General features: G+C 45.8%; 1 protein-coding gene across 1 annotated transcript in view; it reads left to right on the plus strand.

The window, feature by feature from the left end:
* The window catches only part of TMEM117 (transmembrane protein 117), a 418706-nt gene continuing 396621 nt past the window's right edge, over window positions 1–22085 (plus strand). The window contains exons 1-2 of the mRNA XM_060244943.1: window positions 1–270; window positions 6249–6543. Coding sequence (XP_060100926.1) covers window positions 6267–6543 — 277 coding nt within the window. The 5' untranslated portion in view covers window positions 1–270; window positions 6249–6266. The remainder of the gene's footprint in view (window positions 271–6248; window positions 6544–22085) is intronic.

The raw sequence follows: 22085 nt of genomic DNA on the forward strand, positions 1-22085 counted from the left end.
GTCGCAACCGGCCGGCCTTGTCACAGCCGGTGAGCCCTCGATTGCAACCGGGGCGGCCGCGGTTGATGACAGCTTGGAAAACCCTCTAAGGTCAGCGCAGCCCCGGCAGCCGGGAAGAGGGCGTGGGCGGCTCGTGGAAGTTCGCTCGGCGCTATTTATAGCAGGCGGCAGAAACAGAAGCCGGGCTTGGCCGCGTTGTGCCCAAGCTTCGCTGGGATAGTCGGGAAGAGGGCGCCGTCGTCGCACAGCGAAACGTGGCTGCTGCTTGCGGTGAGTAAAGTGAGTCGTCTTTGCAAAGAATATCCTCCAATCCACCACCCCCCCCCGCCACACACACACACCACCACCAACAACAACAACAACTCACGCGTGGCGTTGGCGTGTGAGACGACGTTCGGCCCCCTAGCTTCAGCAGCAACCTGCAGTCGGGCTTCCACACCAGGGAGAGATGTCTCTTATTGCTTAAAGGCAGGGCTCAACATTTAAAATGGGACCACTGGAGCTTCCGTTGACTCGACTAGCAGTAAAACGTGTGAGATTGGTACGATTAGCTGGTGCCTAGGGAAAAGGGAACTCAGCACATGCTCTCTTCTTAGTTAAATTGGTCTTCCGTGGGGTCATTCCTCGGCGAGGGGTAGAAAACGGTTAGAAAGGTTATACCTCTCCATCTTCCAAGGGCAGCATCTTCAGTGTCAGCTTGCATTTCTGTCACCCTTGGGGGGGAGGTTGAGAGTGGGAAATATTTATCAGTTATCCTTTGAAAGGAGAAAGGCTCCCTTCTTTATAAACATGCAAGTGGGAATGAGAAACAATTCTGTCCTGAGTACTTTTGCGTATCCTTTGTCATGTTCTTCTAAAAAAGACATTATTGTTTAGCAGAAAAAACCATTCTCAATTTGTAGTTTTCATAAATGGACTTAGATGTTTTTAGGCTACATCTATATGATGGAGTGATTATTTCTGCATACTTACTTGTTACTTTGGTTCAGATATATCTCATAACTGAGAAGCTATCCTATCCTGAAAAGCATCTCCAGCCCTGTAAAGTCTTATTGCTAATCCTAGATGCTGATGGCCCTGTTGTGAGGAGTTTTGTTTTGCTAAAATTAGGTGCAGGAGTTGGTGAGTTTGGGTTCAAATTGAGACTTGTATTTCTTCAATGCCTTAATGGTTAAAATATTTGTTTCACTTAATGGATAGTTCCATCACATAATGGGTACCCCAGCTCTGTCATGTCATCTCTTTAAATATTTTTTGTAGATAAGTCTATCTGTATTTATGGAGCAGGAGAAATTCAATTGTACATGCAGTTCAGCATGATGATGACTAGGAAATGTAAGTCTGTGCATACTCTTCCTACTAGTTGTAGCTGTGGGAGCTAAGAAGGCAAGCTTGTTTCCAATCTGACCTCTGCCAGAAGCTTGGCAAATAGACAAACCAAACCCTGTTAACTTCCCCACCCGCAGCTGTAATAATGCTGTAAAATAAGAAAGGTGGAGGGCTTTTTTTGTCTGCCTTTGCTGTTTTTATCCCACATTTTTTTCAGGAAGCTTGGAACTGTGTACATGGTTCTCCCTAACTTTACTTTGTTCTCACAATAATTCTGTGAGATAGGCTAGAGAACAGATATTGTAATGTAATATCAGATGTGCAAGAATTCATAATCAGAAATAAGCAATGTAACTGTCAGACACAGGAACTAGAAAAAGTTGGCTTTATCTGTATTATCTTGTAACCTAGCCTGCAATGAAAATCTTTTTTAAAAACTATACACATATTAAAGGCATTGCTTATCTTTGTGAATGCAAGTGCAAGCTACAGGCGGTATGTGCTTTTGCATGCCCTGTGGAAAAGTAGTAAATTCCGTAGGGCACAGATGTTCTCTGGCAGAGAGTTTCACCACCCCAAAAGGCCTTAGTCGAGGAGTTCTAATACAGTTTAACTGAGGCACCAATCTTTACTTGTACACCGACAACAGTTCCATTTGTTCTAATAGCTGGTAACACTGGGCTTGAGAACTGCTTTTGACGAAAATGGCTTTAGAAGACAGATCTGAAACACAGGCAATTTAATATCTGGATGCCCGTCCTGTTTTTCAAAAGAAGAGATCTCCAACAAAAAGGTTATTTTCACCTCCTGGAGAGGAGGAGGCTGAGAGGTGATATGATCACCATCTTCAAGTACTTGAAGGGCTGTCATATAGAGGATGGGGTGGAATTGTTTTCTGTGGCCCCAGAAGGTAGGACCAGAACCAATGGGTTGAAATTAAATCAGAAGAGTTTTCGGCTCAACATTAGGAAGAACTTCCTGACCGTTAGAGCGATTCCTCAGTGGAACAGGCTTCCTCGGAAGGTGGTGGGCTCTTCTTCCTTGGAGGTTTTTAAACAGAGGCTAGATGGCCATCTGTCAGCAATGAAGATCCTGTGAATTTAGGGGGAGGTGTTTGTGAGTTTCCTGCATTGTGCAGGGGGTTGGACTAGATGACCCTGGAGGCCCTTTCCAACTCTATGATTTCTCTCACTGTGGGTTTCAGGAAAGGTTATTTGGACTGTGACAAGTCTCTTACTTGTGATCCAATAAGAGAGCCTCAAACCTCTGCTGCTATTTATTTCTTGAAGTGTATGGAGTTTGTATTCAAGTGGAGTCTCTTCTTCTTATTGTTACCACATATACTTATGACTACTTTTGCTTAGTCATGAATGGTTGTCTCTTCCAGCAGTTACCTCAGAGACTGGTCCTCTCAATGCCGTTCTCTGTCCCTGACTGAAAGAATGAGGTGAACCATTGCAGGGCTACCCCACAAATAGGGTTGCCAATCCCCAGGTGAGGGCAGGGGATCTCCTGGTTTGGAGACCCTCCCCCCACTTCAGGGTCAGCAGAAAGTGTGTGTGGGGGGGAGAGAAATGTTTGCTGGGCACTCTGCTATTTCCTATGGAGACTGATTCCCATAGGGTATAATGGAGAATTGATCTGCGGGTATCTGGGGCTTAGAGGGGGGGTGGGAATGCTGTTTTTTGAGATAGAGGCACCAAATTTGCTGCATAGCATCTAGTGCCTCTCCTCAAAATACCTTCCAAGTTTCAAAAAGATTGGACCGGGGGTCCAATTCTATGAGCCCCCCAAAAAGGTGCCCATATCAATTATTTCCAAATGGAGGGAAGGCATTTAAAAGTGTGCGGTCTCTTTAAATGTGATGGCCAGAACTCCCCTTGGAATTCAGTTATACTTGTCACAGTCTTGCTCCTGGCTCTACCCCCAATGTTTCCTGGCTCCACCCCCAAAGTCCTCAAGTATTATAAGCCTTGGGAACGGCAAGGCCCAGCTGACTGCCACCTGAAGCAGGCAGAACCCCCCTCCCCCCACTGTTCAAGACTGATGGAGGACCAAAAAAAAAGCTCTTTTAATGCAACTGTTTCACCTTCTCTTGTCCAGGTCTCGGGCATGGATGTGTAAGCCAAAATGCCCTCAAAACGAGGTTGGGGAATTGTCAGGTGGGCACCTGGCTTAATAGGATCTTTTATCTGTGTATACAGGATTCCACGTCCAGAAATTAATGCTTAAATCTATCAAGGACTTCAGTTAAGTAAAACAATTAAAATTTATTCTAGAAAATATAGGCATACATACAAGGCAATGTGCTCATGAAACATACATACAGTCCTAGGAAAAATAGAGAGAGAGAGATAGGGACAACACATGGGTAGACAAACAGGGTGATAATTACCGATCGTAGTCTTCAAGAAGGCTCCAATGGCGACGTAAGAGGACGGGGGAAATGGACCCAAAACTGATCAGGAATCGGGGATGGATCTAGACAGCGGAACTAGGGTACTGCTAGATGCACACATGAGTGGAGTTGGGTCACAGGTTAAATAGACTACCTTAGACCCTCAGAGGATGGGAGGTACAGGGGTGGAAAAAGGGGAGGCTCTGCAGTGACCATAAGGGCTGGACTTCTGCAGTAGCCAATAGCAAGTTAATTGGTGGCCCCTAATTGGATGCCCATAACTGACCAATGAACAAGCTTGGGTCCTAGTTACCTGGTTGGACCTTCAGGTAACAATGGACCAAGATGGGGATGCTCCAAGATGACTGTTGGGGAGAAGAATGGGGGAAATCACTGGGTGGAGGGGTGTTTAGGACTATTAAACTTATCTAAAAAGGTGAGAATAGATGGCCAAATTACTATCTAAGGTAACACCCAGTTTACACAAAGGAACTTGGCTCTGGCTGGAGATGGTCTTTCTCTTCTTCAGTGTTGTTCTTGACACCAGTCATTGTCCTTAGTTCCGTTGGACAATGGCTTAGGCGTTCTGGCAGGGTCCACGCCTAAGCTTGATGGCCTCGTGGATGGGTGACAACTGCTGAGTACGTGAGCCTCCCGCTTCGCTGAAATGGAGTCTTGGCACTGCTGGAAGATAGGTGGTGTTAGCCTCCCAAAGTGGATTCTATGGTCAAGGCTGAAAACCGCATGGCCTGGATAGCTCCTAGTGGCACACTTTCTTCCGCTCTAATGATAGAGATGGTGTTCGCTCAAAGTGACTGGAAACCATTCGTTCTCCTTGCTAGCGCTCCTCAGGAAACATGGAGTGCTGCTTTAGCGTTGTGGCTGTTAGTACTCGTAAGTCCTTCCCAGTCTGGTAGCCAAACCCACGTTCTCCTAGCAGATGTGTGTGAGTTCCTCTCCAGGCACTCTGGCAACCAGGTGGGTGACTATGATGTTCTGAATTTCAGGAGTATTTTCTTACAGATGCCAGGTCCACTTCTTGTGCCATGATGTAATCTTGCAGTGTAGAGGTCTTAATATTGATAGACTTGGCATTACACAGCAGCAATGTTGAAGGGGGGGGGGTGTAGGTTTCTAGTCATCACATCCACATATGTCAGGATGGGACAAAGGTTGGAAGGGGACCAAGCATGACTGTATCTCCATCTCCTTCCATTTCCATACCTCCTCCACCGCCATACCTCCCCCTGCCCCAGATCAGTGGGATCCCCAGCCTGGAACTGGCCCTATCAATGGTGGGTATGTTCAATATCTGTTAAGGCCTTTATGGTATAGCTACTGAAATGTTTATCATTCTGTTAACAATGGGTCAAAAGACGACATATGAAGTTTTCTTCTATGAAATCAGACCACTGATCAATCTCTATTGTCTGCTATGTCCAGGAGTAAGTCAGATTACTGAATTTCCTGTAGATGGAAATACTAGACTTCATGGATGAAAACTATGTGCTCTGAGCTATGGCCCTTCAGTTCTTAAATGTCTCTCTCTCTCTCTCTCTGTGAAAAGTAGATTTTACATGTGTGTGAAAGTGCAGCAAGCGACAGTGTAATCTATTGATTTTTTTTGCAGAGGAAGCTTTTTGTCTCCTAGAACATTAAATTTTTACTGAATACAGTCCCTCTTGGATGCTTTTAGTACTTGCTGCAAAATAGAGTGGTAGATAGTTTACGTATACATATTCCCTGCTAGTAGAAAATATGAACAGGATGAGAAGATGGCTAGGCGAGAATCTTTCCTACTCATGTGCAATTTTCCACTTGCAGTTTGAAGTGTTACATTCCACTTTAATACTTCATTCTGCCCGATGTATAGATGCATCCTGAGTATTTTGATTGAAGAGTCAGTATCTAGGTTTGTAAATAACTAGTTAGGAACCTTGAAATTGTTTTCATGTGTTTTGCGGTAGTTTGGTATACAGTGCGTGGAACATCTATCTCCATGAGGGGGGTGACTTCTGAATGGAAAAAAGAGAGATGATAATTAGCCAGTGATCAAGATACTCTGAAGGTATTCTGTCAAATCTGACTGTTAAGACTGATTTTAACATTTGGAGACAGATTTAAAGACAGAGCTGAGATTGGAAAGAACATATCAACTCAGCCTTGGCATGTTCCCCCCTCCATGTCACATGTGCAAAAACATTGAAGCTAATCAGAGGCCCCAGGTCCAGAAAGAAAGGCAATTTAGTGTGCAGTAAAATCCCTTCCAGGTCTATAGGTATCCAGTTATCTCCCAGGCAGTTTTCAGAAGCTTCCAGTTTATTGAATATTAAGAGCGTTTTCATACATACAGCTTTAAATTGTCTTGGCATCACCCTCTCTCAGTTCTGAGAATGCCTAACCATTGTTAAGACAGAAGTTTGGATTTATTTATTTATTTATTTATATCCCACTTCTACAGCCAAAGAAAATTTTGTCAAGGCTTGACCTACAGTGTGCATGTTTTTGCTTCTGTGTGCAGGGGCTGAGCTGTTGGAGAATGGCCAAGGACTTCCGCTACTACTTTCAGCATCCATGGTCCCGTTTAATTGTGGCCTACCTGGTGATCTTCTTTAACTTCTTAATATTTGCTGAGGATCCAGTCTCTCATAGCAGAATAGAAGCCAATGTCATTGTTGTTGGCAACTGCTTTTCGTTTGTAACAAATAAATACCCGGAGGGAGGAGGCTGGAGGTTTTTAAAAGTCTTCCTGTGGCTACTGGCTATCCTTACAGGAATGATAGCTGGCAAGTTCCTCTTCCATCAGCGACTGTTTGGTAAGTAATGTGCTGAAATTTTTTTCCATCAGAAATGTAATCATTTTACATTTTGACAATCAAAATGCTAATAATAGTGACTGAATAAGATGTGGTGTTCAATAACAGGTAGTTCTTTATTTTTCTTGAAGTCGTTATGATCTCTGGTCTTCTTGGAAACATCAGTTTTTAACCCTTAAGAAGAAAGGAAGACAGGATTCACTTTAGACACACATTATAGTTGATTTCCCAGTTGATGTTGAAGATTCCTTTTTATGAAACACAACATATGTTCGCTATAGTAAGTGTAAATTTCTAGAATGGCTTATAGGCATTCTATTGTTCACATTTTTATCTCACCCTTCTTCCAAGGTGTCTGGTGGTGTACATGATTTTTCTGAGACAATGACTGGAACCATTCCTGCATTCTGTTCTCACATCAACCCTGAGAGAGGATGACTGGGCCACAGCCATCCAGTGGGCTTTATTGAAAAGTACAAGATTTGGACCCATATCTCACCGGCCCTTGTCCAGTGCTCTCACCACACCACTTTAGATTTATTATGAGCTTGCATAATCAAAGGCATTGCAGCTAAGGGTACAACAAAGGCTCTGTGTAGCCAATGAGTTGGATCTTAGAGCTGTTCATGTAGAAGCATTTCATGCAATAGGGTCTTCCTGACTCTGCTGGGTGTGGGAGATCCTCAGGGACTAGGATTGCCAGTCATTGGCAGGAAACCAGCAGGAGAGGGAGGGTACAGGGATGGGGGACATTTTAGCCTGTTTCTGTGTCTTCTTCAAAGTAGCATATCTCTTCCGTCAACTGGATGTCTTATTGGAACCAATGCTCAATTATTTCCCAATTGCAGCTACTGTCATGCTACAGAGAAGCTAATGACAGAATTGTAGCTGCAATTGGGAAAGAATTTCCAATAAGAAATCTAATTGATGTTTGTTTATTTATATATGTATTTATTTATTTATCGATTGATTGATTGGTGAACTAGACGTTATCTTAAATGCTAAATAAGTTGTTCTACAAAGTTATATATACCATAGTACTTTATGCACAGTAGAATTTTGTTATGTGTGGAATTAATCTACTTGATACTACTTCATCCAACAAGGTTCTGTATAACTTGGAATTTTTAAAATAAACTTATATGTTAATAAAGAAAGAAAGAAATCTAACTGATGGAAGAAATATGCAACTTTGAAGAAGACACAAACAGGCTTAAATGGCTAGGATGCATGTGGTCACATGACCATCATTAATTGAATTTTCATAGACTTTTGTCACATTTTGGATAAGAAAACCACTGGAATTTGAACTGAATAAAACATTTTGTGAACTATATTTAAAAATTTAATAAGACACAAATCAACACATACTGAGTTTTAAAGTAGTTTATTAATAGGCATTATTAGAAGAACCGATGCAAGATATTAGAATATATATTATAGCATGGTGTTTTCTTTGTTTATAAGATCAAAGGCCATGCAGACTGTATAGCTTCTGACGCAATCCTTTGAGTTGCTCTGCTCTGAGGAGCCAAAGATGTTGATGCTAGCTGGTGCTTCCTTGCCTCTGAAACAAGCTTTCATTTTCAAGATAGAAGACTGCTGGGGGTCCAACCACATTTTAATATTAGGGTTAGCAACATTCCATGGGACAATTTTCTTCTTAGTCTGTCTTTAGTCAATCAAAATGAAGCTGCATGTATTTGTAGCCATCCCTAGCTTCCTCCGCTTTGTTTCTCCCACTGTCCGAGCAGGCTTGAAAGTTCCTCAGGGCAGGAACCTCTCTTTACTCTATCAACTGTTATGTACATTAATAGCATTCTATGAGTAATTAGTAATATTAGCTATAATGTGGAAAATATATGCTAGCTACTGTTGAGGAATTGATGGGGGTGGGAATAATGAGAAATGCCCTCCACTCAAAAACTGCTTTACCAGGTTTAAGCACTTAAAAGCTCAGACAGGCCACTTTCCCCATATCTGTTTTCTTCTTTGCCTTTAAGTCAGAGATGTTAAACTCATTTGTTATGAGTGTTGGATCTAACACAAATGTCACTCTGTTGGACTTGAAAATGTGTGCCATAAAACGTAACAGCAGTTATAGGAGATATAAGCTTTATAAAAGGACACGGGCAAACCCAATTAACAATATTATTTTTAAACTCAAAATACACATATGCTTAAAATGTTCTTACGGTATTTCCTAAAAGTATCTCCCTGCTGCCCTCCCTCCCACTTCCACCACCCACTATGCATTAGCACTGGGACAGTGTACATAGACATAATACACAACCTCTGTTATAATAATAATAATAATAATAATAATAATAATAATAAATTTTATTTCTATCCCGCCCTCCCCACCTCGGCAGGCTCAGGGCGGTTAACAACATTTCATAAAAACATATAATGGTTAAAACTTTTACATTTAACAATATAAAACAGTAACATTAACTTAATAACATTAAAACAATCCAGTAAGTGCAGTTATTCAGCGGTGTGGTCTTAACCGCATTGGCGGGTGCTTAATTGCCGATCTTCTTAACAGTCCAGGTATGCAAGTTTAAAAAGGGCGGTCTTGCAGGCCCTGCGGAACTGGTCAAGGTTCCGCAGGGCCCGCACCTCCTCGGGGAGTCGGTTCCATAGGGTAGGGGCCGCGACTGAAAATGCCCGTACCCTAGTATTCTGATATTTAGTCTCCCTCGGCCCGGGGATGGTCATTAGATTTTTCCCAACTGATCTCAGTGCCCTCTGGGGTTCATACGGGGAGAGACGGTCCCTCAGGTAGGTAGGTCCTCGGCCATATAAGGCTTTAAAGGTAATGACCAACACTTTGTACTGGACCCGGTATATGATCGGCAGCCAGTGCAGTTCACGTAGCCTCGGCTGTATATGTTCCCGTTTTGGGAGTCCCAACAACAGCCTGGCCGCCGCGTTCTGCACTAACTGCAGTCTTCGAGTCCGGCACAAAGGTAGCCCCAAGTAGAGGGCATTACAGTAGTCCAATCTTGAGGTGACCGTTGCATGGATCACTGTTGCGAGGTCCCGGCGCTCAAGGAAAGGGGCCAACTGCCTTGCCCGCTTCAGATGGAAGAATGCTGACTTGGCAGTGGCTGCTATCTGGGCCTCCATCGATAGTGAAGGCTCCAGTAAAACACCCAGGCTCTTTACCTGGCGCGCTGCTTTCAATGGCGCGCCATCGAAGACCGGGAGAGCTATTTCCCTTCCCAGAGCGCCGCGACCCACGCAAAGGACCTCTGTCTTCGCTGGGTTCAGCTTCAGCCCACTCAGCCTGAGCTATGTCGCAACAGCCTGTAAGGCCCGGTTATCTGGCAATAACAGTTGCTTGCGGGCTGGAGAAGAGCCCTGGACGGGCTACTCCTGGCCCATGTGGCTGTATTTTTGACACCCCTTTTTAAAGTGATTGTCAACTGCTCTTGATACCTGAGCATGCTCATTTCTTGTCAAGCTGGTTTGTCTTCTTTTTCTTTCCTGCTCCTTTGAAGAGGAGCAGCTCTTTTTTAAAAGTAATGTTTCAACATGCCTAGAGAATCTCCCAAAGGTCCAAAACCCCTGATGTTTCACTGTCTTTGTGATGGGTTCTCTGCCATGAGTTTTTTTCTTTTGATTAGCTGAAAGTAATTCTGCATATGCAGCAAGTTGGGAGTGTGCAGAAAGCCCTGCCTTGGCTATGGTGAGCTGTTCATGTGACTTCTGTTACTGGCACGAACCATCCACATTGTAATAATTGTTTTGCTGCTTCCAATAATAATCTGGCTTCGCACAACATTATTACTGAGTTCCTAGTGTTTGAAGATTGCCCATTTTTCTTCTTCCTGGCTTCCATTTTTTATTTGAACTGCCAAGTACTGCAGTTTTCTCCCTTCTACTCCCTTTGACACACAAATGTTAGAATTTCAGTAGCTCATTTAGCTGTGACAATGCAAATCATTACCTTTTTTTGCTGAAGCACTATCTTGTATCCCTGGGAAGCAAGCTTATAAAAACTAGCCAGCAAAAGTGAACAAAAGCCGCAAGGTTTTTTAAAAAAAACTTGATTGATTAGTCATCACAATTCTTTCCTGGGCCAAGAAATGCTTGCAGTTCCTTTACTGTTAACATCTTGCAGTTATGTAGAAGGTCAAATTGTGAATTACAACAATTAAATAAAGTTCAGGACTTTGCCAGTAAAGCAATAGTTAAATAGACAGCTGGTCAATGGTGTGCTTTTAACATTAAAAATAAACATATTTGGTTTTGATAAATATTTATAGAAACAGTGGTAGGATAGTTACAGTGCAGTCCTAAACTTGAGTTAGATCCTTTAAGGTCCACTGGCTTAAATGCTCTCAGAATGGTCTGAGACTGTTAAGATTGCATTGTTCGGTTGCTGAGTCTATTTTGCGAACTCTTAGGGAGCGGTCATAAGCAGGTCTACCTTTGTATTCAGAGTCCTTACATCACTAGTGATGCTGTGCTGTCAGTGAAGACAAGGAAACTCTTAAATCTTCTGACTGAATTCCATTTAGTATTCATCTACTGTTTTTATATGGTGTAGATACTGCTGATTATGCAACTCAGTCCTTGAGGCCAGATCTTTGGGGACCCCATAGTTCTCTTATAAGTGATCTGAAGGGGTTGCTTAATAAAATATTGGATAGCAGATTTCTTGTTAGACATTTGTATGCTTTAATTTTAATTTACAGAATCAGCTTAATAGGAGGGAACCAAACACCTGTATTCCATTCCCTAACTTTTGTATTCCTTCAAATCCTTTGTACAAATAATATAAATATTAATTAGGGTTGCCAGGAGCTTTCCTCCTGCCGGTGGGGAAAGTTGAGGGGGGGGGCATTCTGGAAGTGGGCAGGAATGTTGGCAATTCACTGACATCACTCCCGGAAGTGATTCTGGGCAATGCTCTACTTTTGGGGCAAAACCCTATTGTAAAAATGGCTACAAACCATAGAGTTTTGCCCCCAAAGTATAGCATCGTTGCTGATGTGATGACATCAGTTCTGGAACTGACGTCAGTGCATCGCCAATGTTGCATGGAGACGTCTGTTTGGGGGGTGGAGTTTCCCCTGCTGGCCAGCTGGCTAGTGGCAACCTGGAGCCCACAAAGCGGGGAATCCCCCACCCCTGGGAAGCTTAATATGAATATATTTTAAAAATATTTAATTATGCTCTTGAAGGGTTTGAAATGGGGGCTGCTTGGTAACAACTTGTACTACATGAATATTTTAAAACTAAAATTGTGCTTCACTGTGCTCCTTTTGTATAGGGGTTTTCAAATGGGAAACCTGGGGGGGTTGATAAGTCTAGGAACATCATGGCAGGCAGAAGTTTGTTGGGAAAACTGTAGTCAAAGATATGTAAGGTAAGTTGTGCTATCAGAAATGGGGAATGAGGAATTTATTTTATGTTACTTTGTTTATGTGACTTCATTTGTACGCCACCTTTATTTGCAGTGGTGGTCCAAAGCATCTGGCATTGTTCTCTCCTTTATTTTATCCTGACAACAACCTTGTGAAGTATTTATTTATTTATTTACCTTCCGTTTATATCCAGCCTTATTCCAAAAGCAGACTCAGGGCAGCTAATAGTCATAATAAAACCAGCAATCTCAGTTACAAGTTTAAAAAAAAAACATAAAAAATATGATTTAAAAACAAGATATTAGGTGCTATACAGAGAGTGCGTGCCTGGTCTAAGTTCACACAATATGCTTCTGTGGAAGACGGAGGCTTGGAACATGGGTCTCTCAGATCCTAGTCCAACCACTAAATCACAGTAGAAGCCTGAAGATATTCTAAATCAGTGGGTAGATGGTAAAGTGTACGCCTAGGCTGACAGGGGACACCTAATGTCATGAATGCCGACAGGGTCATTCTCTGTGTTTCTAAAGGCTGCTAATTTTCCATTTATGCTTTGAACAGGGCTACAATTTATGGACACACCCAATCAGAAATCGTCTGCCTGTTGGTTCAAACATGCTTCTTTGTTCTGGCCTTCTGAAAGATAAATGGAACATGCAAATGATACTCAAGTTTTAAAAACAACAACATGCTGCTGCTTGTTGTCTTAAGTGACTTGGTCCTACAATACCATTAGTGTCTTTGGGTGAGAGCCAGAAGTTTTATGTTGTCTTGAAGGACAGAGAGCAGCTGCAGTGGAGCTTTGACTCCTCTGCTGAAAGTTTCAAAGATGGTTACAGAACTAGTCCTCTAATGTAGGGCATCTTGCAGAAAGAGTCCCAGAGTAGCAGTTTTCAATTGTCTTGTCTTTGGGATATTAGTTTTGAGACTTACATACGGACATCTGATACTGGATTTCAACTGATTTTTGGACTTTAAAAAAGAAAATATGATTGCATTCTCAGCTTCATTCATAATTTTGGGATAATCTTTATAATTGAAGAATTTACTCACAAAGTATCCATGGAGACTCCAACCCTAAAAGCGTATAAGTCTCCTACACATGATCCCTTTCTAGCACTAGGTATAATGCTAGTAGTAAATGAATGGTCAACTGTGTCGGCACATCTGAGTAAATGCAATACAGTGTTTAGTAACAGTAGCGGTTCAGATGGCTGTGGTGTGGAAAAATGCTATATCACTTGTGATAAAGATAAAAAATTTTCACTGATGCAATGAAGTCATAAGGAACTCCATCTGTAACTAGAGTTTTCATAACTACTGGGCTTATTCTTACCAGATATGCTGAGAACTTCAAAATGAACATGATCGACACTTAAAATTCCTGTGACTGAGTAGTTCTTTTTTACAAGTGGAGCCCCTTACTGGATTGATTTGATGTGTGTGTTTGAAGTTTAAATCAAACACAATGTTGGTCAGCTTTGTGCCTGCATAGTAGCTGCTTCTGACAGTCAGTTGCTTCTTCTGCTATAAGGTCAGGGCCTTGTGAAGGCCAGCAACTGGAATAATTGTAGGGCAAGAGTCATGTGGTTGCCTGGAGGGCAGTAGGCTTTCTCCCTAAAAATAACTAGAACTCCTAAGAGACAGTTCAGGAAGTGATATGCCCGAATTATTCCTGATCAAAAGAGTTTGCCTGCCTTTTATGTTTACAAATACTGGGTCATGGAGACTTGATAAGCCAAGAATACAATGAAAAAAGCCATGCAACCCCACCAAATCTTGTTAGTCAACCAAATTTTAACAACAGTAATGTGGCAGAAGGGGGAGGGGTTTTCATAAGAAAACTACCGTTACATGAGGCAGTATGAGAATGTGTGTGTATAAATTTTGATCAAATAGTTCACTTGTCATTGCCATTAACTGTCACCAGTTGAGGGACGTAGGAAGGTGCCTTGCAACTGTAAGTCATAAACTATGAACTGTTAATGTTTTCTGCTCTTCTGCTGTTGTGGAGAGTGAGTCTTGAGGATAGAGGGTGTCAGTCTGAGGAGGAGGGATGTGATCCCTTAGAAGGAATCCCTTCCTTGGACAATGGACTAATATCCTTTCATACCAAGGGTACCCCTGGGAGGAGGTGAGCTTCTGGTAGTGGGTGATTTGATCATTAGGAATATAGAGAGTGGGGTCTGTGACAGGCATTTTGATTACAAGGTGAACCAAAAGGGAACAGGGCTGCTAGTGATTAACATCCAAAAGGTGGCAGAGCAGCTTTTAAATTAATCCCAGGAGAAAGCTGACAGGAGCTGGGGAGCCTCTGGTTTGGGATAAGTCAGTCCAAAAGGATGATTGTGTAAATGTTCAGGGTAATATTGATAAAAAGTACTTGGGAGTGAGGACACGATGGTGACTGAGGGGCCAAGGGAGGTGAGGGTTACTGTAGAGGGAAACACATTTTAGGTGTTTATATGCCAATGCTAGTAGTCTCCAAGCCAAGATGGGGAGCTGCTTGGGATTCAATGACAATTTTAATATAGTAGGTAACTCAGAAATGTGTAATGGGGAAAATCTATGGGATACAGTAATTCCTGGGTATTAGCTAGGGTGGCCAGACCGTCCCGGTCTCCCGGGACTTTCACGGTTCTGGCCCCCAATTCACGGCTCCCGGGCTGGGTATACCGGGACCATTAAGAGGTCCCGGTTTAGCCAGCCAGAGAGCCGGGGGCCGCGCGCCCGCGCGGGGAAGGCGGCGAGTGAGGGAGGGAGCGACCCTGCGCGTGCGCAGATCGCCCTGCGCATGCGCAGGGACGCTCCCTCCCTCACTCGCCGCCTTTCCCGCCCGCGCACGGGGCCCGGCGGTGGCGGCGGAGGCCCGGGAGGGCGTCGGAAAGGCCCGCGGTGGTCGCTGGAGGGCCTCCAGCGACCCCCGCGGGCCTTTCCGACGCTTCCCGGGGCTCAAAACCCCCACCCCCCGTCCTCCTCCCCCGGGAGGGCGTCGGAAAGGCCCGCGGGGGTCGCTGGAGGCCCTCCAGCGACCCCCGCGGGCCTTTCCGACGCTTCCCCGGGGCTCTCAACCCCCACCCCCCGTCCTCCTCCCCCGGGAGGGCGTCGGAAAGGCCCGCGGGGGTCGCTGGAGGCCCTCCAGCGACCCCCGCGGGCTTTTCCGACGCTTCCCCGGGGCTCTCAACCCCCACCCCCCGTCCTCCTCCCCCGGGAGGGCTTCGGAAAGGCCCGCGGGGGTCGCTGCAGGCCCTCCAGCGACCCCCGCGGGCCTTTCCGACGCTTCCCCGGGGCTCTCAACCCCCACCCCCCGTCCTCCTCCCCCGGGAGGGCGTCGGAAAGGCCCGCGGGGGTCGCTGGAGGCCCTCCAGCGACCCCCGCGGGCCTTTCCGACGCTTCCCCGGGGCTCTCAACCCCCACCCCCCGTCCTCCTCCGCCCGGGAGGGCTTCGGAAAGGCCCGCGGGGGTCGCTGGAGGGCCTCCAGCGACCCCCGCGGGCCTTTCCGACGCTTCCCCGGGGCTCTCAACCCCCACCCCCCGTCCTCCTCCGCCCGGGAGGGCTTCGGAAAGGCCCGCGGGGGTCGCTGGAGGCCCTCCAGCGACCCCCGCGGGCCTTTCCGACGCTTCCCCGGGGCTCTCAACCCCCACCCCCCGTCCTCCTCCGCCCGGGAGGGCTTCGGAAAGGCCCGCGGGGGTCGCTGGAGGCCCTCCAGCGACCCCCGCGGGCCTTTCCGACGCTTCCCCGGCCTCTACCACCCCCCCCCCCGTGCTGGCGGAGGCCCGGGAGGGCATCGGAAAGGCCTCTCCGCCGCCGCCGCCGGACTCGCCGCCGCTGCCGCCGCCGCTGGACTCGCCGCCGCCGTAGGTAAGGGGGCCGAAAGCGGGGGGGGGGCTGGCGGTTGGGGGTTTGCCTTCCTTTCTTCCCTCCCTCCTTCCTTCCTTTCTTCCTTCCCTCCTTCCTTCCTTCCTCCTTCCTTCCTTCCTTCCTTCCTTCCTTCCTTCCTTCCTTTCTTCCTTCCTTCCTTCCTTCCTTCCTTCCTTCCTTCCCTCCTTCCTTTCTTTCTTCCCTTCTTCCCTCCCTCCCTTTCTCCCTCCCTCCCTCCCTCCCTCCCTTCCTTCCTTCCTTCCTTCCTTCCTTCCTTCCTTCCTTCCTTCCTTCCTTCCTTCCTTCCTTCCTTCCTTCCTTCCTTCCTTCCTTCCTTCCTTCCTTCCTTCCTTATGTTCTTATGTGACACAGAGTGTTGGACTGGATGGGCCACTGGCCTGATCCAACAGGGCTTCTCTTATGTTCTTATGTGACGCAGAGTGTTGGACTGGATGGGCCACTGGCCTGATCCAACAGGGCTTCTCTTATGTTCTTATGTGACGCAGAGTGTTGGACTGGATGGGCCACTGGCCTGATCCAACAGGGCTTCTCTTATGTTCTTAAGTGTGACACAGAGTGTTGGACTGGATGGGCCACTGGCCTGATCCAACAGGGCTTCTCTTATGTTCTTAAGTGTGACACAGAGTGTTGGACTGGATGGGCCACTGGCCTGATCCAACAGGGCTTCTCTTATGTTCTTATGTGACGCAGAGTGTTGGACTGGATGGGCCACTGGCCTCATCCAACAGGGCTTCTCTTATGTTCTTATGTGACACAGAGTGTTGGACTGGATGGGCCACTGGCCTGATCCAACAGGGCTTCTCTTATGTTCTTATGTGACGCAGAGTGTTGGACTGGATGGGCCACTGGCCTCATCCAACAGGGCTTCTCTTATGTTCTTATGTGACACAGAGTGTTGGACTGGATGGGCCACTGGCCTGATCCAACAGGGCTTCTCTTATGTTCTTATGTGACGCAGAGAGTTGGACTGGATGGGCCACTGGCCTGATCCAACAGGGCTTCTCTTATGTTCTTATGTGACGCAGAGTGTTGGACTGGATGGGCCACTGGCCTGATCCAACAGGGCTTCTCTTATGTTCTTATGTGACGCAGAGTGTTGGACTGGATGGGCCACTGGCCTGATCCAACAGGGCTTCTCTTATGTTCTTAAGTGTGACACAGAGTGTTGGACTGGATGGGCCACTGGCCTGATCCAACAGGGCTTCTCTTATGTTCTTATGTGACGCAGAGTGTTGGACTGGATGGGCCACTGGCCTGATCCAACAGGGCTTCTCTTATGTGACAATACTGACTTTGGTGGACCCAAGCACTGATTCAGTGTAAGGGAGCTTTGTGTTTGTGTCTTCTAGTGCAATTTTGTTCTCAGATCCTGTATTTACTTCATCAGTATATGGGATAAGGCACTTTCTCAACTGTGCTGCATAATGCAGCCTATTTATTTTGTCCTGTTGGCTCTGTTGGCTCTATCTGCGCCACCTTCATCACTTTCGGGGTGTGGATCCCCCAGTGGAGTGGTCTCCCGACTCCCTCCGCCGGCTGTTTCTGATAGCCCTGCGCTCCCTCTTTCATTTGATATGTGTCCCGTGCGGGTGCCACCCTCCCGCCGGGAGATGCCGCAAAATGAGCCCCCTTGAGGCTTATGGCGGCAGGGCTCGGGGGAAGCGAGCTAGACTGCTGTTCTTTTGAGGGGTTATAGAGTGTTTCGAGCCCGTCCCTGTGGCATCGGTCCCATCATTGTGGGGCCCAGGGGGCCGGCGCAGCGGCCTGCTGAAGCAGCCTGTCGGTCACTTCCGGGTTCCTGTCCTGCATCTCGACCTGTGTTATTAGTGACAGGCTGCTTCGGCGGGCCGCTGCGCCGGCCCCCTGGGTCCCACAACGATGAGACCGATGCCACAGGGATGGGCTCGAAACACTCTATAACCCCTCAAAAGAACAGCAGTCTAGCTCGCTTCCCCCGAGCCCTGCCGCCATAAGCCTCAAGGGGGCTCATTTTGCGGCATCTCCCGGCGGGAGGGTGGCACCCGCACGGGACACATATCAAATGAAAGAGGGGGCGCAGGGCTATCAGAAACAGCCGGCGGAGGGAGTCGGGAGAGCACCCCACTGGGGGATCCACACCCCGAAAGTGATGAAGGTGGCGCAGATAGAGCCAACAGAGCAAACAGGACAAAATAAATAGGCTGCATTATGCAGCACAGTTGAGAAAGTGCCTTATCCCATATACTGATGAAGTATATACAGGATTTGAGAACAAAATTGTTTCCGGCGGTGATATTTGGGGGATTTTTGGGGACGTCACAGGAAGTGCTGTGAAGTCACTTCCTGTTTCCGGCAGTGGCATTTGGGGGAAATGATGTCATTTGGGGGAAGTGATGTCAGAGGAAGTGATGTCACTTCCCGTTTCCGGCAGGTGACGCGGGGGAAATGATGTCACAGGAAGTGGTGTCACTTCCTGCTTCCGGCGGTGGCATGACATCACCGGAAGTGACGTCACCGGAAGTGACGTCACTTCCTGTTTCCGGCGGCGTGCGCGGTTCGCGCGCGCGCACCCCTACCTCCCCCCCCCCCAGGTGTCCCTGGCTGGCCTTCAGACATTATGGTCACCTTAGTATTAGCTCTATAGACAAGGGACGAATGGTGGTGGTATTGCGTTGTACATCAAACAGTGCATAGAGTCAAATAAGTTAGAAAACATCAGGGAAATTAACTACCTGACAGAAGGGATATAGGTAGTAATAACCCCAAGCATTACATAAAAGTGTAGAAGGTACTATCACCCACCGTTCAAAATTGAGACTGATTTTGAGATGCAGAAGAAAACAATTGAGGTGCCTAAAGCAGACAATGTTATTATACTGGGAGACTTCAGCTACTCTTACACTCACTGGTCAAACATGTGTTCGACTCATGCTGTAGAAATGAGATTCTTAGACATCATCAGTGGCTGTGCATTGGAACAATAGTTCACAGAGTCAACGAGAGGGGTAGTGATCTTGTACTTATTTCTGAGCAGGTCTCAAGACCTCGTAGATGTAGAGGTTGTCACACCAGTTGAGAATAGTGACCATAGTGCTGCTAAATTCAGGATGCAGGTCAATGGAAAATTACTCTTAACGTTCAAACCTGTAACATTTGATTTCAGAAGAGGAAACTTTATCAAAATGAGAGGAATAGTAAAAGGAAAACTGAAGGGAAACCACAAGAGAGTTAAATCCCAAGAAGATGCTTGCAAGTTATTTAAAATCACACCAATTGAAACCCAAATAGAATGCAGTCCACAGGTTAGGAAAGGCACTGCCAAGTCTAAAGGAAGGCCTGTGTGGTTAAAAAGGAAAGTCAAGGAGGCTATAAAAAGTAAAGAGGCTTCTTTTCAAAAGTCGAAAGTCTGCCCCAATAAATTGAACAGGAGTAACCACAGGATCTGCCAAAAAAAAAAAAAATGTAAGTCTCTATTTAGGCAAGCAAAAAGATTCTGAGGGGTGGGTTGCTAAAAACATCAAGAAAACAAACATTTTAAAAATATATCCAGAGCAGGAAACCAGCCAGAGAAGTAGTGAGGACTTTGGATGTCAAAGGAATCAAGGGATTGCTACTGGAAGATGCGGAGATGGCAGAGAAACTCAATGACTTTTTTGCTTCTGTGTTTACTGTGGAAAATGTGGGGCATGTAACCCATGCCACAGCCTCTACTTTCAGGAAGTGAGACTGAAGAACTGAGCTGGATTGAGGTGACCAGAAATGAGATTCTAGGCCTACTGGGGAAATTAAAAACTAAGTTTTCATGCCATGATGGTATGCATCCCAGAGTTCTTCAGGAGCTCAGATGTGAACAGTTGATCTGTTAACCCATATATGTGTTGTTGTTGTTCAGTCGCAGTCATGTCCGACTCTTTGCGACCCCATGGACAAAGTCCCACCAGGCCCTCCTGTCTTCCACCATCCTCTGAAGTCTGCTCAAATTCGTGTTTGTTACATCAGTAACGCTGTCCAGCCATCTCATCTTTTGCCATCCCCTTCTTTTGCCTTCTGTCTTTCCCAGCATCAGGATCTTCTCCAGTAAATGCTCCCTTCTCATTTGGTGGCCAAAGTATTTGAGCTTCAGCTTCAGTATCTGACCTTCCAGGGAACAGTCAGGGTTGATTTCCCTTAGGACTGACTGATTTGATCTTCTTGCAGTCCAAGGGACTCTCAAGATCAGGGGTGTCGAACTCATTTGTTATGAGGGCCGGATTTGACATAAATGAGACCTTGGGCCAGGCCATGAGTATCATAAAATGTAATTCCAGGTAGCAGATATATAAACTTTATAAAGAGCACAGACACACAAAGATTTTTTTAACTTAAAACAAAACATGCTTAAAATATTAGCACGCTTGCAATATTTTGTTTTACAGTCTCTGATAAATGTCAACTCTTGCTATGAATTATTGCATCAAAACTACAGACAATGTCTGTGCTGTACCAGTTTTGAATATGTGCTATTCAAGTGTGCACATCTGTAAATTGCAAACTTACTTTTGATTCATTGATATTCATTACAGAACATCTCATGGTCAATGTCTTGAGCCTAAGATCTAGAGGAACATGAAGCAGCTGGGCCTTGTGAGCTTTTGTACAGAAGTTGCTTCACGTACTAGTCAAGAGCATGTGAAGACACCATGGCACAGACTGAGGGCTATGTGCATGTCTACAAAAGTATAATTTCCCCAGGAAAATGACTACAACTAAAAAAAAAAAAATTACAACTTCCCCCCCAAAATGCTACTACAAGAACAGAGAGACAGCCATGTACAGTGGTCAGTGTCAGCCTACTATCTGGGAAGTCTAAATTCAAGACCCCCAATCAAAGGAAAATGTGAAAGAAAGATTAAGGAAAATTTGCTGGGTAAACTTGGGGTGGAACACACTCTCAGCCTAATTTTGATATTTCTTTTCTAAATAGTTCACGTGCTTTCCTATTGAGAAAGACTGGAGGGCATGAGTACAGTGAAAAAGAGGAGGGGAACCCAGTTACACCCATAACAAGCCCAACAAAACTCTCTCTCTAGCAAGGCAAAAAGCTCATACCTTCACTAAAACGTTGCTAGTCTTAAAAGCACTCTTTGTAGCTCTCCTGATGATGGGGACTATGCAAAGGAAGCTCGGGCTCTTTTATTCCTTCCCCGGGGGCACAACAAGGAGGGGGAGGAGCCTCAGCCATTCATTAGAAGGAAGAGAGACTTGTCTCAGTAGCTCTGCAGAGTGATTAATTGAGCCTGGCAAACTTAATCACCCAGCAGAGCTATAGAGCCAAGCTCCCTCATTGGCTGAGGCTGTCCTCCCTCCTCCTCTCTTTGGGAAAAGGAAGAGGGAAGAGGGAAAGGCTGCTTTGCTGGGGAGAAACACAAAATGGTGACCAACAAAAGCAAGCAAGGGAAAATGATGCAGACGACAGCCAGTTGCAGGAGGGCCTGATTGGAACCCTCTGTGGGCCTAATCTGGCCTGCGGGCCATATGTTTGACACCCTTGCTTAAGATTCTTCTCCATCATCACATCTCAACAGCATCTATTCTTCTGCGCTCGGTCTTCCTTATGGTCCAGCTCTCACAGCCATACATTACTACTGAGAATACCATCACTTTGACTATACGGACTTTTGTTGGCAGGGTGATGTCTCTACTTTTTATTATACTGCCCAGGTTCACCATAGCTGTCCTCCCAAGGAGCAAACGTCTTTTAATTTAATGGCTACAGTCACCATCTGCTGTGATCTTAGATTCCAGAAATGTGAAGTCTGTCACTATTTCTTCACTAAATTCAGCTGCTTTACCAGAAGACTGGAGGGTAGCAAATGTTACACCAATTATTAAAAAGGGATTCAAAGGAGAACCAGGAAATTACAGGTCAGTCAGCCCAGGTAAATTAGTAGAAACTAAAGTTGCCAGGTCTGACTCAGGAAATATCTGGGGACTTCGGGGGAGAAGTCAGGAAATGCTGGGGTGGAGCCAGGAGCAAAGTTGTGACATGATAGAGGTTTACAAGATTATGCATAGGATAGAGAAGGTAGAGAAAGAAGTCCTTTTCTCCCTTTCTCACAATATGAGAACTTGTGGGCATTCAATGAAATTGTTGAGCAGTCGGGTTAGAACTGATAAAAGGAAGTACTTCTTCACCCAAAGGGCGATTAACATGTGGAATTCACTACCACAGGAGGTGGTGGCAGCTACAAGCATAGACAGTTTCAAGAGGGGAATGGATAAGCATATGGAGCAGAGGTTCATCAGTGGCTATTAGCCACAGC

The sequence above is a fragment of the Heteronotia binoei genome, chromosome 8 (genome assembly GCF_032191835.1).
Source record: "Heteronotia binoei isolate CCM8104 ecotype False Entrance Well chromosome 8, APGP_CSIRO_Hbin_v1, whole genome shotgun sequence".
In the NCBI taxonomy this organism is placed as follows: Eukaryota; Metazoa; Chordata; class Lepidosauria; order Squamata; family Gekkonidae; genus Heteronotia; species Heteronotia binoei.